Source organism: Xyrauchen texanus, chromosome 48 (assembly GCF_025860055.1).
Source record: "Xyrauchen texanus isolate HMW12.3.18 chromosome 48, RBS_HiC_50CHRs, whole genome shotgun sequence".
Taxonomy (NCBI): Eukaryota; Metazoa; Chordata; class Actinopteri; order Cypriniformes; family Catostomidae; genus Xyrauchen; species Xyrauchen texanus.
Genome location: NC_068323.1, coordinates 11,056,337 through 11,073,857, shown reverse-complemented (window position 1 = coordinate 11,073,857; position 17,521 = coordinate 11,056,337). Strand labels below are relative to the sequence as shown.

The window sequence follows — 17,521 nt, the reverse complement described above, 5'->3', positions numbered from 1 at the left end:
CAATTGTTGCAAGATAACTTTGTAATAGCATTCAGTTACAATTACAGCTGCTCAAGTAATGCCATGCCAATTTTTATATATTTTTTTCATATCAGCTGGGTAATTAATACTCCCTTCAGATTTTCAACTATTCACATTCAATTTACATAAAAATGTTCTGCATTATTTGCATGCTACACACATTTTCCTTGACACAGCAAACATGTCTACACGCATACACTAAAGACATACAAATACACAAAGACAAACATGCCTATTGTGTTTGTTTGCATGTTATTTACATTTTAAGTAATAAATAAGGCTGATATAAATCATCAGCTCCAACAGAGATGAAAAGACATTCTCATGCACACATTTGGGTCTTGAGGGATTGTAGGCTTGACAGTTAAGAGTGTCTCGTGGTTATGACACACTCTGATGGTCAATGTTGAATCGGCTGATGTCAGTTGAGGAATTGAATTGTCAATTTCAATTCTGAGCTTGGCCGCAGAGGGAAACAGGTTCCTTACTTCTGTGAGAGCTTTCGGAATGAGAAGTGACTATTGTAAAATTGGGTGCTTTTAAATATAGACAGAGTAGTTGGCAGTGTAATTTAAGTTTTATGTAAGGTTTCCTCACTATCTGTAATGTTAGGTAAAGGACTATTAACATTTAATTATGTGTAACCTAATCTGAATCATGAGTTAAACATTTTAGATAGGTTCTGTCTGTACCACAACATTATCTTGGTATGTTAGAGTACATAATATTTTTTTGTAATGCTAATACTGTTAAGAAGAGAAGTTTGAAACAATATCAGGGTATTTAGAAATGCCACAACACTTCAGATGTCAACACCTAAATTTAATGTATTACTGATTTACCAAGTACACTCCCTCTCTCTCACTCTCTCTCTCTCTCTCTCTCTCTCTCTCTCTCTCTCTCTCCTAATTCCAAATGACAATATTGTCATTTAGAGCATTTATTTGCATAAATTAACAACTGGTCAAAATATAAAAAAACTGCAGTGTTTTAAAAAAAAAATGTTTTTCAATAAAAAAATTTGAACGATACTTCTTAGGAAGAGTTCAGAAATCAATATTTGGTGGAATAACCCTGATTTGCAATCGCAGCTTTCATGCGTCTTGGCATGCTCTCTGCCAGTTTTCACGTTGCTGTTGGGTGAATTTATGCCACTCCTAGCACAAAAATTTAAGCAGCTCGGATTTGTTTGATGGCTTGTGGCCAACCTTCTTCCTCATGATCACATTCCAGAGGTTTTCAATGGGGTTCAAGTCTGGAGATCGGGCTGGCCCTGACAGGGTCTTGATCCGGTGGTCCTCCAGCTACACCTTGATTGACCTGGCTGTGTAGCATTGAGCATTGTCCTGCTGGAAAAAACACCAATCCTCAGATTTGGGGAACATTGTCAGAGCAGAAAGAAGCAATTCAGAAACAAATATAGAAAAATTTATAATTTTTCCATGGCTGGTTTGAGTATTTCTGTTACTGCTGATCTCCTGGGATTTTCACATACAGTACTCTCTAGAATTTACTCCGAATGGTGCCAAAAACAAAAAAACATCCAGTGAGCGGCAGTTCTGTGGACATAAATGCCTTGTAGATGAGAGAGGTCAACAGAGAATGGTCAGACTGTTTAGAACTTACAAAGTCTACAGTAACTCGGATAAATCTGTACAATTGTGTTAAGAAAAAAAAAATCTCAGAAAGCTATTCTGAGAATCGTGTTGGTGCTGTTTTGGCGGCACGAGGGGGACCTACATAATATTGGGCAGGTGGTTTTAATGTTGTGGCTGATTGGTGTGTGTGTGTGTGTATGTGTGTGTGTATGTGTGTATATATATATATATATATATATATATATATATATATATATATATATATATATATATATACACACACACACACACACATACACATATATATATATACACACAAATAAGTTTAGGCTAGCCTAAACTGGTATGCTTGTCTTGCCTGGTTTAAGCTGGCCTGTGAGCATGGCCAAGAGAGTTGTCAGCTGATTGTCCAGACTGCCTATCTTAAAATGAATAAATAATACAGCAAGCCAACAGACCACCCTTAGCAGGCTGGGAGACCGCAAACATTTTATGCATTTAAAAAAAAAAATTAGCGCAAAAGAATGGTGAATAGAATTGTGGTATTTGATGAATGGTAATCCTAGTATAATCCTCAGCTGCGAGGTAAAACATGAGTAACCTAAAGACTCATGGCTGCTTATCAATTTTGTCTCTAATTATGCTTTCATTTATACCTTTTTTTACCTTTATTGGTTAATTGTGCAAATGGTTTTATGTAACTGAAAAGTGTTGGCTTAAATCAGCATACACAGGATAAAGTTGTTTATGGCGCTAGGAATGTGGATGCAGGAACCGGTCTTGTAAATCAGTTTTGTATATAATTAAAGCATAAAAATGATATTTTCTCCATTTTCTCTTTCCCCAACCCTTGTCTCTTACACAGATTCACCGGCTCAGATTGACATCATCTTGCACAGCAGTCCAAAAGTAGAGCAGTTGGAAAGTCAAAGGCCATGAGTTATAGCTGTGGCAAGCGATGCTATTACCTTATAACACGGACCACATAAAATGGGGACTATGTTTGGAATAATGCCACTTGTACAGCTGTGACTGCCCTCAAGACTCCTTTTTTCCCCAGAACCTGTCTTTCTAATCATATTGGCTGCTCACATCCTCTGATAAATTTTCTTTTTTTGAGCCCTAACATTTTTCCATTCCCTTCCTGATCAAAACAAATCCAATTCTGGTTCTGAGAATGGCCTTCATGTTCAACCTCCCTTGGTTTTGTCCACCTACTTTTATTCTCCTCTCTATCCCTCTTTTTCTCATCCTTCATGCACCTTCCTTTGTGAGGGGTGACTGCTGGCTAATTGAGGGGGATAAAGGCTATGTGTGGCTGGCGATCTGCAGTCAGAACCAGCCTCCATATGAGACAATCCCACAGCACATTAACAACACTGTCCATGACTTGCGGCTTAATGAGAACAAGCTCAAGGCAATTTTCTTCAGTTCCCTCAGTCGATTTACCAACCTCACTGACCTCAATCTCACCAAGAATGAGATCTCCTACATTGAGGACGGTGCCTTTGCAGGACAGGCCAATCTACAGGTCTTACAGTTGGGTTACAACAAGCTAACCAACCTCACAGAGGGGATTCTGCGAGGGTTGGGTCGAATGCAGTGCCTATATCTGCAACACAACCTTATAGAGGTCATTGCAACCAATGCCTTTTGGGAGTGCCCAAGCCTTAGCAGTCTCGATCTATCCTCAAACAAGTTAGCAAAATTGGATGCATCAACTTTTACCGTTGTTGGGCGGCTAATAGTGTGTGAACTGGCTGGAAACCCATTCCACTGTGGCTGCGACTTGTACAGCTTCCTTATCTGGCTGGAGGCATTTGACAATGTCACTCACACCTACGACAGGCTCCAGTGTGAGACGCCAAAGGAACTCTTTGGTTACCCCCTGCTGAGTCCAAGAGGAAGTCCTGGAAGAAATGCTCGTTCCATCCTGTCATCCATGTGTAAAGATGGAGTTATTGTTACTGGCATAACTGCCCTGCCTCCAGACTTAGATTATTCTGGAATGGGGATTGATTTTTCTGATCAAATGGGAACTTATCACCAGCCCACAGCTTCATCAACTGCAGACCCCACATATAGTCCCAGTATTAAGTTGCAAACAGTTTCCCTCTCCACAGCTTCCTTATTGGTTCAAATCCCTAAGCCCTACCTTAAGATGTACATCCTAGTGCAGTACAATCACACCTATGTGTCTGACATCATGAATTTAAAGAACAAAAAAGAGACTGTCACCCTAAACAACCTAAAACCCCACACAAATTACACCTTCTGTGTTGCCTCAATTCGCAATTCTCAGCGGAACAATCACACTTGCCTGTTTTTTGCCACACGGGCTCCAGGTCCTGATGACTTGCGAGCAACCCCTTCTACCACCACCCATTACATTATGACCATTCTAGGCTGCCTGTTTGGGATGGTCATTGTGTTGGGCTTGGTTTACTACTGCTTGCGTAGGCGTCGAATGCAGGAGGAGAAAGAAAAATCTATAAGTGTCAAGAAAACCATTTTGGAAATGCGGTATGGACCAGAAGCAGCTGCTGCAGCAGCCAAGGATCCTTCTGCCTTGCAGAAACTCCATGATCAATCCCATCACCAACACCACCACCACAGCAAGTTGAACCAGTCAACATCCTCTAGCTTGGGCATCCTCCATGGCTCAGCCAACACCACCTCTTCTCGACTTTCCTCCCTGCCGCAAATGGAAAAGATGGCCACAGCTTTCTCGGAAGCCATGGCCACCTCTAAGGGTAACTACATGGACATGCGGACAGCAGGAGGAGAGGATCGAGTAAGAGATGGAGTTGTGACCGGGTCAGGGGATATTATTGCAAGGGAGGAAAATGGGATTAATGGAGGAGATGACTCTGATGATGATGGCCGAGATTCAACATCTGAGATCTCCACCATTGCCAAGGAGGTGGACAAGGTAAACCAGATCATCAATAACTGCATTGATGCACTCAAACTAGACTCTGTAGCTGTTGTGGAAGCAGCTGTGGCCACTGCAACTACAGCAGATAACACTTCCTCTCCACCACCTCCAAGTGTCACCTGCTTAACTAGGGGGCTAATCCCTCTTTCTCCTACCATCACAGAAACATGCCAGATAATGTCATCCCCAAAAATTCGTCCTCCACCCCCTGTTCCCCTTGTGTTGCCCCTTTCTGAACGGCCTGGCATTAGTGGAGGGGGGTTTCTTTCCCCTCCCTACAGGGACCCACCCCCAGCTACAGTATCACGCCCCTTGCAGAGGCAACTCAGTGCAGATGCTGCAGTTGTTCCTATAAATGCAGTCAAAAACCGCTGCAGCGTCTCTTCTGGTGGCTCTGTAAAAAGTGCTCTAGTCTTCAGTCTGGACGTCCCCGACCCGCGCAGCCCAGACCCTTGCAAGTACCCTGAGAAAGGCAGCCCTGTTCGGTGCGGGGAGCCACTAGAGAGGCTGCCCATAATTGGGGTTCAGGGAGTCCGTAATGGCAGAGGAGATGGTGGCAGCGGGGGTGGAGGGGGAGCCGGTGGTGGCAGTGGTGGTTCAGGTGGGTGTGGTGTTGTGGTTGGAGGTGGGGGCAGCACAGCTCAGCAGCACCACTTGGAGGTGCACCCAGACTACCACTGCTCAGAGCACCGACACTCCTTCCCCGCCCTCTACTATGAGGGTGCCACTGACTCCCCTGCCCAGAAAGTCTCCTTTCTAAAGCCTCTCACTCGCACCAAGAAGGACACTGCCTACTCCCAGTTTTCTCCTCGTCACCACAATTACTCAGGGTATTCCTCTAGCCCTGAGTACTCCTCTGAGAGCACTCTTAAAATCTGGGAACGCTTCCGTCCCTACAAGAAAAGTCAGCGCGAGGAAGCCTACATAGCAGCTGGACATGCTCTTCGAAAGAAAGTGCAGTTTGCGAAGGATGAAGATCTGCATGACATTCTGGACTACTGGAAGGGGGTGTCGGCACAGCAGAAACTGTGATGGTTCTGAGTGACACAACAGCAGGAGGTGAGGTTGTGGAAAAAAAATGAACCGATGGCTCTTGAGATGGCCAAGCATACTCCATCAGCAAGTGTTTGGTCCCCACAGGCCACAACAGAAATAAGTGCTCTGAAAAAGACAGAATTAAGCTGGTGTTCCAAACTCATTAAAGCATAGATAAGCAAACAACCAGAAATGCACAGGAAATGTGGCACTTACAAAGGCATCCTGTTTCATTTAAAATATTTCAACATTTTACCATGTGTTTCAACTGTGCTCTTTTCTATTGTAGTTTGACAAGATATGTAATTGTCTAAAATGAGGAATTACTGGTCTTTGTTTTTACAAATGCCTCAATTCAGTCATAAGGGATGATAAAACCTGATTCTTGTCAAGATGATTGTTGACAATGTTAATTATGCAGTTGGAAAAACAAATATGAAAGTGTGTGAATTTAGTTTTGCTGAAGCCACATGGATACCCTGTTCCCTCCTATTCCTTCAAATCCACTCAAGCAAAGCATATTCATTGATTTGAGAAACCTACACATATTTTTAAACAGCATGTGGATGACACACTTATTAAACCAGAGGCAGCCATTTGGCCTTACATTTTCACTTTTCAGGAAGTGTGGCGATAAAACAAAATCTTAAGTCCCTTTTTGGCACTCATTCGTGGCAGAGAAGCTTGTTGCCTCAAATACATTTTCTCTTCATTTCTGCTTTTTATACAGTTTTTATCCAAAGTAAGAAAAGTGTAATAAGGAGTTTGAAGGTGGGAGCCTCCAAGCTATGACATTTTTAATAGACTAGATCTGAAAAATTATTTAGGCAATTATGACTTTACAAATGGCAGCTAGATATAGATCCCAATGTGATATTGTACAGTAATCCATTAGGTTTACAGTTGTAATTGAAATGTGTAAGCACATTACACATTTATCTTTTATTTAATTTTTTTGTAAAATGCTAAACCTAACACAGATGCTATAATCAGATACTATATCATAACATTACTGTCTTGCCAGGGTTGGGGTAATAAATATCAATGATCTGCAAAGAGAACAGGCACAGAAAACCTTGAACATGCCTCAGCAGCTTTGATGAAGTCCACAGAATAACAGTTCAGATTTCGCATGGTGATTCAATCATCACGCAGTCCATTTTACCTTCAGTGAATACTTTAGCAGCACTGCCTTTGTGTCTCCCCCATCATCTGACCCTCTGTTTCTTGTTAAATCCCACTTCAGTTGACCTGATGTCAATTTTGGCCAAACAAGAGAAAAAATGAAACAAATAATTATTTCTCACACCTCCATTTTTTAAGAACTTTTTATTGTCCTTGCATGGCTTAATGGGGAAAATTAATTAGTTGTGTGCAGTAAAAGAGTCATGGAGTCATAGAGGTGCTAATATTATTAACACTGCCAGAAGTGACTGAAATTAATCTCACCCTTTCCGGTCAGGTCGTCTCCCAGAATGCATTTATCACCTGTGGCAAAGAAAGGCATAACGACCTAAGCTTGTTCTTCTGAGCAGTTTTATTTATTTAGAGTGTTTTCTTCTCTCTCTCATATTTGTGTCTAATAATGAATGTAGATCTCAAGAAGTATGGCATAGTTGACATTTTACATGCATTGGGTTCTTTTATGAATGTTTTTAAGGTGTGTGAGTATTGAGTAGGTCAAATGTCAAGTGTCACTGGGTGAATTTGACAAAACCTGCCAAGAAATGTCCTAGTCATATTTCACCCCAAAACCAAAAGAAAATGTACTCTACTAATTGGACCCTAATGAGTTTTTTTACATTGCGATATTATTTTTAGGACAGTTAAGCATGTTCACCCCAATTCTCATTACTTTAATGCCTCTAGTATTGTCTGGAAAAATTTTAACTTGAAAAATCACCTTTATATTTTTACGAGTCTCAGTCAGCAGGGGGCAGTTAGCAAAACTCCAGCTCAGCGTTCAACATGCAGTTGTACAGACAACAAACCATAGCAGACAGCTCAAGATGAGGAAGCATTCTTGTGCTCAAACACATCCGGATGGAGCACAGGTCTTAATGCAGGGGACTTGAGATGTGTTTTTCTAAGTTTCGAACTACGTAAATGGTGTTTATGATGCCACAACCAAAGTGAGATGCTCTAAAAAGCGTCCATGTGACGCATTTATTTACATAGATGTGTCCTTAGAAAAGCCATTATTACAAATCCATCTCAGACAGATTGAAAAATGTAGTATCAAAATCGATTGTCTATGAATTGACACTGTAGGCTAATGAAAGGCTTGTTCAAGGACATGCAAATAAAAAAAAATTGGCATTCTAAAGCAACCTTTGTATTGCCTAATCAGTGCTTTACAGTGCTTTGGGGGCACTTTTTTACACAATTAATTGCGATGAATTCAATTAATCGGCACATGATGTAATTAATCCAATTAAAAAAGTTGACAGCCCTACTTATTATACTAAATGATAATTCTCATTACTTTAAAAGTCCTTTTTTTTTACTGTATTACATAAAAAAGGGTAAAATATATATTTTTTAAAAACAGTACAACAAATGCTACCACAATGTATAAATACACGAACATTTTTATTTTCAATCTTATTTCCATATTACAGTAATGTGAATAAGACTGTATTTTGTGTTACTTGAATTAATAAGGTCTAATAGTAGAATTGTATTATTTATTTTCTTTATGCAAATTATGATTTGGGTTGGGGTAAAATGTGACCATGACACACCTTTGAGAGGTTCAACCCATTAGGTTTCAGAGGGCACGTATAGATTTTGATTTCACAGGTGTATTTGGCCAAGCTCTCGCTGTTAAAACATATACTATTGACGCATGCTGAGAATTCATAATGTTACATTCCCATCATCCTTTATGGTTTAAAAATCAATATTCTGTAATTGAGAATTGACTGTGAGGTAAAATACTGAGGTTTCCCCCCTTTGCTAAAAACCTGCCTGTAAGATTGTCAGAGAGTGGATAGTCTATAGCCAATGACATACATAGGCCAGTTGAACATCTAGAAATTGGTTTACATTTTAAGCAAGGGAATATGTTAAGTTAATGTTATTTTCAGAAGCATAGAGCAGTGGTTTTTGCACTTTCATTAAGGTATTGTTCTAAAATATCATTTTTTAATTTCACAATAAACTTACAGTTCATGTTAGAAGAACATTCTAACTACTTGTAGACATTTTAATTGTATATATCAACTGTTGTTTAAAACATACAATCAATGAATGATATAATTGCCCATAAAGTTTTTGAAAACTCAAGCCACCTCACTTAAAAATATATGGATGTGGTTGAATTTAATACAAAATATCAAACCAAGTGGCATCTGCAACATATTATGCTAGACCTTTCTCAGACATTTTTGCAATTACTTACTTAACCAACTGGTCCTGAGGTCATTTTAGTGGATGTATGAAGTCAGTTTCTCTCAAGTTTCCCTTAACTACTGGTGTAGTTCATCACAAAAACTATTGACACAAGCAATTAAAGTGTCCACATACTGTTTGACTTAATTTTGGAATATATATGTATATATACACAATATATACTTATTTTTTATCATTTTAAAACCTTACAAATGTCTTGTTGCAAAATGTTTTGCATGAAAAGTGTATTTGTTCTTTCTCTTTCTAAAATAAATGCCACTTAGTTTGATGTTTTGTTATCTAATGAAATGTCATTCACACATTTTAAGTGTGTCTTAAGTGTCCAAATACTTTTTGGGCCACTCTACATTAAATATGAATTTTACTGACAAATATAGGCTCGTAACATCCGCAAAGATCCTACAAAAAGTGATAAACCCCCACAGAATATTTCAGCCCCTGTTTACTGCATATATTCCACCCTCAGCCATCATTAGCCTTCTTGAAATTTTATTTCTTCCCATTTAAGACCTCAAAATTTGTTTTTTTTTCAGCCGCTATATTCCTAAACTCAGTAGATGTAAATGAGTTTTCTAAAAAGCCTCAAGGTTTGCATTATTGCACTGTCGTTGGAAGATACCAAGCTAAGCAATTGGAGAGAAATGATTACGCTCTTGGAATGCTTCGTTGAAGTACTTTGTCGGCAAATTGGAATAACAGTGATTTGTGATGTTTCTTGCTGATAAGTCGGGTTTTGGTAATTGTGTGTGCGTGTATGGTCTCAAACTATGATAACACAATATGAATGAGTTGTAACTGGAGGCTTCACTATGAAAACTGTGACAAACACACAACCAACAAGAGAACATTCTATACTAGCTATGGTTACATACTTTATATGTACAAGTAGTATTAGGTTTCAAATGGGTGTGTCCATTGAAAACAAAATGCTGTATGTGCGCACACACACAGACATACAGTATGCATAATCTACGATCTACACATACTATATATGTTTACAGACACATACAGTCTTAAAAGTGCCCCCATGGCACTAAAACTAGTGATAATTGTAACTAAGGGAAGGTGCCAAACATTTGTAAGATTGTAAATGTTTGTGGTTTATATGTTCCTCGTAATTTATTTGTCAAAGTAAATGCATTAATATGATTGAAATATCAATCATTGTCATAGTTGTTGGTTATTATTTAAAGTGACATTCATCAAATTCTAAATGAGCAGTATAAAGTAAGATGATGGATTGTTTTTCCTACAATGCCCTCCTGATTAAATGCATTCAGGATGCTTTTGCGTAATTTTGGTCTGTATTCTGTGTTGTTTGACCCCTAACTATAATAACCCAATTTAATTAAACAAATAAAAAAATAATGAAACCCAAAGTAGTATTTGATAGTAAAAATGCTTGATTTTTCTACCCATCCTTTGGGGTTTCTCTTTAATATTGGTTCATTGATTTGCAGAATTCTTAAAGTCAAAATGAAAACAAAATTTGTTTACTGTTTACTTTCTTAAAATATGTTCCTGGTCTTATTTTGTTTGATTCATTGATGGCGTTATTCCAAAGAAATCTTCATAATCTTGCTTCACCTCTGAAACTGCTTTCCTATTTTGACTGACGTCACCAAGCCATCTTGTTTTTCAACCATTCTCCCCCGACAGCCTGTCATAAAGATACCAATTTTCACAATTCAGTTGTTCTTGACGTATAAAATCAAATCCTACGCTATTTTTTCTCTTTGGAAAATTCCACATTAGGTCACGAACACACTCAAAGTGCCGGCATTCCAAATCCCACCAGGAAACTTGAAACCTGTTGGACTGTAATGTGCTCACTACCTTTCGATGTCTCACTGAGAATTGGAAAAAAAATGGTTTTACACTCATAAATTACCGCAGTAAACACCCACAGCATGGGTGAGTTAACTTCTCCCCGTAAGTTTTTTCCAAGGACTGTGGAGTTTAAACATTGTATGTTCTTCCACTTGTAAAGTTTTAAACGGCGAGAGACTTACGGCCCACGGTTCTCTAGCCTCCTACCATCTCGTCCATCCAGATAATAAGCCTTTCAAAACCTACCATTGTTCTTTGATGCTCTTGTCAATGTTATAGCAAATTTGTTGCATTTTTGGAGTTAGAAGCCCTTTTTGCTATTTTATTTAAAGTATTACTTTTTCTTTTTCAAGCTAGTGTATTGTGTCAGGGATTTCTATTAAGTATCTCTATTCCTCATGCTTAGACTGAGGTATATGTGTGTGTCTGTGCTTTTGTAGCTTTTATTAGCATTGATAAATTGAATTTGAATGATGGTTAGGAAACATGGAAAACTTTGCCTGAACTTAATGAACTGTACAGATTACTATGCATGCAGTGTGTTTTAATCAGGCCAGACCCCCCTCAAGACACAAGATTAGGCATTAGAACAAAGAATAAAATCATGTTATTCACACTCTCCATGGTACCACTCTGTGTTTAATGCAAAAAGACTGAAATCACAGAGTATTCCCAACCCCCTTATCTTGAGATGGTATTAACTCGGCAGGTTAACCATGAGTTCCAAGTAACCCGTTGTGATCCACGCTCTATTTCTGCCAGATTTTCACTCAAACAATTTTTACTGTATTAACAGAAATCTGTTTGAGAGAGAGAACATGTATATTTAATAAAAGGATCTGCATAGATTTCATGTATAACTTCACTAACGTAGTCAACATTCATCTAGCTGAATGTTGACTACGAATTGGGTTGATGCACTTATTAGGCAACATATTCGTTTTTGCGTCACACTGTGTAAGGGATTGTTTTCTTTGTTCTGGTAGGGAATCGTAATAATTTCATTTTTGAACTCTCTTAACTATTTGTTCTAACACATATTGACCTGGCTATGTGTGCCAGTGTTTAGGAAAGGAACTTTCTGAGTTTGTAATTGCTTAGTATTTAATTAATCCTTTATGCCACTACCAAGGGATTGCTGCTTTATCCTAGACCTGACTTGAGAAAATAAAATGTAATATAGGGTTTCTCTTGCCTCTTTAGATATTAGCTGTCAAGGCATTGCCCTTTTAGAAAAATGTGTTGAGTGGACTTTGCTGTTCAATTTCATATTCGCAGCTCCTCAGAGTGTTAATGAATAGATATTCAGACTATTTGGTGCTATCATCAGTCAGTCAAATTGCCAATTCTAGCGTTACTAGTCTGTTTAAACCTCTCACATATGGTTCTGCACAATCGTGAGCCAGTTGTATGATATGTTAATTTTTTGTTTAACCAAGCAATCAAACTTCCTTGAAGACCATTTGTGGTTGCATTTTCATAAGACTTATAAGTCTTATTTATTCGTATTTAATCTTCTTTTTACAAATTACATTTGGCACATAACTCGCCCCACATGGTTTGTTCTATAGACATAAATGATAACTGAAATTGTGCAGCTTAAAGAGCGCAACATTCTGGTTCTGGAAGTAAAAACTCATTTTTTCCATGATTAATTTACATTAAATGATAACTTATATAAACATTGAAAAAGATAGATCTACCATGAGCTCCAAGGTTCTTCATCGATGGGATATGCTTTCGTTGAAGCTATTAGTCTGCGTTTTAATCTTCATTGTTAAAGCATTGGTCAGCAGAAAAAGATTCACCAATCAGAGAACTGTGGCTTTCCCAGAAATGACTACGCCCATGACGTACTGTGAATGACACAAACACTTCTCTTCACTCTCCCTTCACTCTCAAACTACATATATATTTGTTTATATTGGAATATTTCACAATAAACTTCAATTCTTATAATCAACAACCTAAATGCAATATTTTAGCATATATTCCCATAGTTTTATATTTGATTGTCATTTTCAATACTTTATTTGATTTAAGTTTTTGCCTGAGTGAAAAATGGTAAGTACAAAGTCTTTGTCTTTTTGTCAAATATTCAAATACTTTTTTGCTTCAAAACTACATTTCTAATGTTGAGAGTTTCCTCGGAGCTGGTTGGTTTGCTTCATGGCTTAGAACTCTTTTATTGAAGATTTAATGAAAAGTCTATGGAAGAAATTACTTTTGCAGCTCCACTTCTAAAACCAGTTAGCTGAAAAGTGGGTGGGCACTGTTGCGATCTATTGAGGAAAGGTTTACTTTGTCAATCTAGTTTTAGCAGGTGCAATCATCACAAGATAGCTGTTACGTTCCCGTGTTGTCTGCCCCGTGTTTTCTGTTTCACTCGTCACTGATCACATTCCATGTCACGTTTTCCTTGTTGTCTGCCCCGTGTTTTCTGTTTCACTCATCACTGATCACATTCCATGTCACGTTTTCCTTGTTGTCTGCCCCGTGTTTCACTGTCCTTGTAAAACTACATTTCCCATCATTCCCGACCCTCAATGCCAGCACTGCGTTATTGTCCACACCTGATTGTTATTTTGTCGTCATCGTGTCTGTCTATTTAAACCCTGTTTTTTCCCCTCTCCGTTGTCGATCGTTATCGTTTCATGTTCGTGCTTATGCCTGTGTGTGCTATCTTCATTCGTGTTTGTTCTAGGTATCCCTGCCCTTCGTGGATGTTTGTCAACCTGTGTTCACCCGTGCGTTAGTTTGTGTTTGTGTTTACTTTTCCCATCGTGGCCTTTTCATTTGTTCCTGTGTTAGTTTATTTGTTGTTGTAAATAAAACCGCGTCTAGATCCGAATTCCCCGTCTGCCTTCTCCTGATTTCCACACATTCACAACAATAGCGGTGCAGCTTGAGTGTTTAAATGAAGTCATTGTCATTCCTTTTTGCATAGACACGCCTTCTTTCTATGTCAATTACTCTCATTATAAATTGCACTTAATTCACAAAACTTTGTGTTATTTGCCCGGCACAATTCACACTGCAGCATTACCGCCCGAGGAAAGTAGGCGGTAAACTGAAATTAATTTAAAAGAGATGTTTGTTTACCTTTTTGTTGATCACATTAGCAGTAATTCATCAAACAATAAACAATTGATGGAGAAGAGTGTTATAACCTGGCATATATGACATGGGAAATAGAAGATTAAGGGTTCTGAATCACAATAGTGGAGTGATGCTGTAAAGTCCTGGCAGAATGAGCCATGATCATGGTTGTCTGCTGCATCCTCCACTATATAGCGTTCAGAACAGGCCCACAAGATCAGAATTGTGCATGCAAATTCCATTTGCACAGATTATGTGAGCACGTTTGCACCATTTCCTGATCTGCATAAATCCTTTAGTGAATTGGGGACTCAATCATCAAAGATACTGTGTGCATATAAATGGCGGTTTTACAGAACAATTCATTCTTAGTAAATTCCCCTCTCAGAACACTCTAGGAACTGCAAAGCAACCACCCACAAATTTTAGTGGCCAGTTTTGCACAGCAAGCATCAAAAGTTCTTCAGAAAATTGATAGTTTATTCATATAATTGTGAAACATTGTATGGCTTTGTCTAACCTCTTTGAGGTTTGTAGAGCTGGGGATGATTATATTTTGCTCGGAATTGCACACACTTCTACAGCCGTGAACACAGGCAGAGATACGGTATATATGCAATAGATGAAAAGCTAATCGTTTTCCACTCTTAGCCCACCGTAAGTTTCTGCACAATACTGCTTTCCACAATCAATAAATTCAGGGCCGGCAGCCAGCTATCACACCAAGAGAAAACAGCGTTTATACTCTGTGCATTTTTGTGCGTGCCCGTATGAGTGTGTGTTTGAGGGAAAGACATGGAGAAAAAGCGATTAATGTGAAAAATAGTTTTTGTGGAGATGCAAAAGCTGTTTGTTTAAACCTTCAGGCGTGATGTTCCATTTAGAAACATGCAAAGTGGATGTCTCGCACTATGGTGGGTGAGAAAGACAGTAAACACAATGAGATATTCGCTCAAGTAGGAAGAAGGGAAAACATATCCTCTTAAAGTGATGGACAAGCTTTAATGTCCTTTTCTATTTTTGTACTTTCCTTAGTTTAAAGGCAACATAAAATGGCACAATCCATTTTACTTCCATAATGATTCATTTCTAAGTGAAATGGGATTCAGAACAAAATGAAGGACAGGACTTGATTTTATCAATTGGGAATTTATTGGATTGTGAAAAGCGGTTTCTATTTGACGCGGTTGAAAAATAAGAGTAATTGGGGACGTCAGTTGAAAAGGAAAGTCGTTTTAGAAGTCGATCGAGTTAATAGATTTTTATTTGAAAGATTCCTGAAACTTTTTTTCTATAGATTAACATACACAGATAAATCGTGCACAATACAATCAACTGTGTATTCAGTAAATGTATATTTTTATGTTGACTGCAAAGATTCAATGAGGCAGGAGGCTAGAAACTCATAGGCTGCAAAACTCTCCCATTTAAACCTTTACTAGTGGGAGGACGAAAAGTGTTTAAATGTTACAGTCTTAAGTAAAATTGCATAGAGAAGAGAAGTCAACTCACACATGATGTGGGTGTTTACTGTGGCTATTTATGAGTGCAAAACTACTCCCTTTATTTATCTTACTGCTTCATTCCTTCACATTAAAGGCCAACTTAAGTTTACCAATTTATCCATAATGCTGGACCTTTTAAAGCCACCATTAAACTGTGTTGATTTTATGCATTGGGATTTTAAGATCAAGATTATTGTTATAGCCATTTGCTCATTCATGTTTACTGGGCATCCTAGCCAAGTTGCCATGTTTTCAAAATTACCGCAATAAGGCAAGTATTTATATAGCACATTTCATACACAATGACAATTCAAAGTGCTTTATATTAAAAGGATGAAGAAAAATACATTTTAAATCCAGTTAAGAACAAGAAATAAGAATAAAAAGATACATTTAAAAAAAGTAATTTATAAAAATGAATTATTTAGAAAAAGTGATTCTATGAGTGCAGCAGAGTGCTCAATGATGAAATGCACAGCTGAAAAGATGTGTTTTCAATCTGGACTTGAATGTGGCTACTGTTGGGGCTCGTCTGACCTCTTCAGGAAACTGGTTCCAGCTGCGGATGGCATAATAGCTAAATGCTGTCTCACCTTGTTTTGAGTGAACCCTCTGTATTTATAACTGACTTGATCCTAATTATATGAGATGTCTGTTAAGTTTATATTCAACAAGCATATCTGCGATGTATTTAGGTCATTGGCCATTGACTGATTTATAAACGAGTAATAGCTCTTTAAAATCAATTCTAAACCTAACTTGGAAGCCAGTGTAAAAACCTGAGGACTGGAGTAATATGCTCCGATTTTTTTTTGTTTGTGTGAGAATCCTGGCAGCAGCATTCTGAATGAGCTGCAGGTGTCTAATAGGCTTTTTAGGAAGCCCGGTGAGAAGTCCATTGCTGTAGTCCACACTATTGGTGATGAATGCGTGATCAAGTTTTTCTAAGTCTTGACTGGATACAAAATATCTTATTCTGGCTATATTTTTAGATGATAGTATGCTTATTTAGTTATTGCTTTCATGTAACCACTGAAACTAAGGTCTGACTACAAAATGACACCAAAATTCCTGACTTGGAGTCGAGGTATGCGTTGGCCTTTGAAATTTTGCCTTTGTTGCTGTGATTATTCAGACCTCTCTTGGGAAGGAGGAAGAGGCAGCCGGGTGAACATCCAACATGAGCCTCTTTATTAAACACTTTTCAGTGTAACACCTTCTTGTTGCTTTTCAGCTCAACATGAACACCACAATGGTAACATTGCTTTTCAGCAACACTGCTTTTCAGCAAACAGAATAACACATACACACAGAGACAGCTTCATGTGTCTCTCTCTCCCGTCCGCCGCTGTCTCCTCTCCTTAAGTACTCCCACTGCTCCTCACTGGAACGTGAGACCGGCATGGCGCACAGGTGGAACTCATTCACTGGCCTCGCTCTGCCCAGATGCCGCTCTGCCACGCCCTGCTGCATAGCTATGATATGCAATTTGGTTCTTTTTCATAATTTGGCCAAGTGGGAGCATATGCAGGTTGAACAGGAGAGGTGCAAGAATTGAGCCTTGTGGGACTCCACATGTCATGGATGTCCACTCAGATTCATAGTTACCTATGTTCACATAGTAACCCATCCCTTCTAGATATCACCTGAACCAGCTGAGGATCATCCCAGAGAGCCCTATCCAGTTTTCCAGGCTGTCTATAAGAATGTTGTGGTCATCAGTTTCAAAAGCAACACTAAAATCTAGTAATACAAGCACTGATATTTTAAATCAGCGTTAAGCCGAATATCATTGAGTTTCTTTATGAGCACCGTCTCTGTGCTATGATGCTGTTGGAAACCAGAATGGAAATTTTCCAAGTAGCCATTTGAGTTTAAGAATTTATTCAGCTGTTTGAAAAAAACCTTTTCAATGATCTTGCCTATGAAAGGAAGATTTGAAATCGGTCTGTAGTTGTTTAAAATTGAGTTATTCAGATTGTTCTTTTTTACAAGGGGCTTAATAACTGCAGTTTATTGGGACTTCGCAAAAGTACCTGAAAGGAGTGAACCATTGAGTATTTCTAGCAATTCTTTTCAAG

The 17,521-nt window shown here is 38.5% G+C and overlaps 1 protein-coding gene across 1 annotated transcript; it reads left to right on the top strand.

Annotated features, from left to right (window-relative positions):
• Window positions 1-910: 910 nt before the first annotated feature.
• LOC127639985 (protein phosphatase 1 regulatory subunit 29-like) lies at window positions 911-5,589 on the top strand (the record flags this gene model as incomplete). Its single annotated transcript, XM_052122349.1, has 2 exons — window positions 911-929; window positions 2,834-5,589. Coding segments are annotated over 2 exons (2,775 nt in total), but the record flags the coding sequence as incomplete, so codon positions are not given.
• Window positions 5,590-17,521: the final 11,932 nt, after the last annotated feature.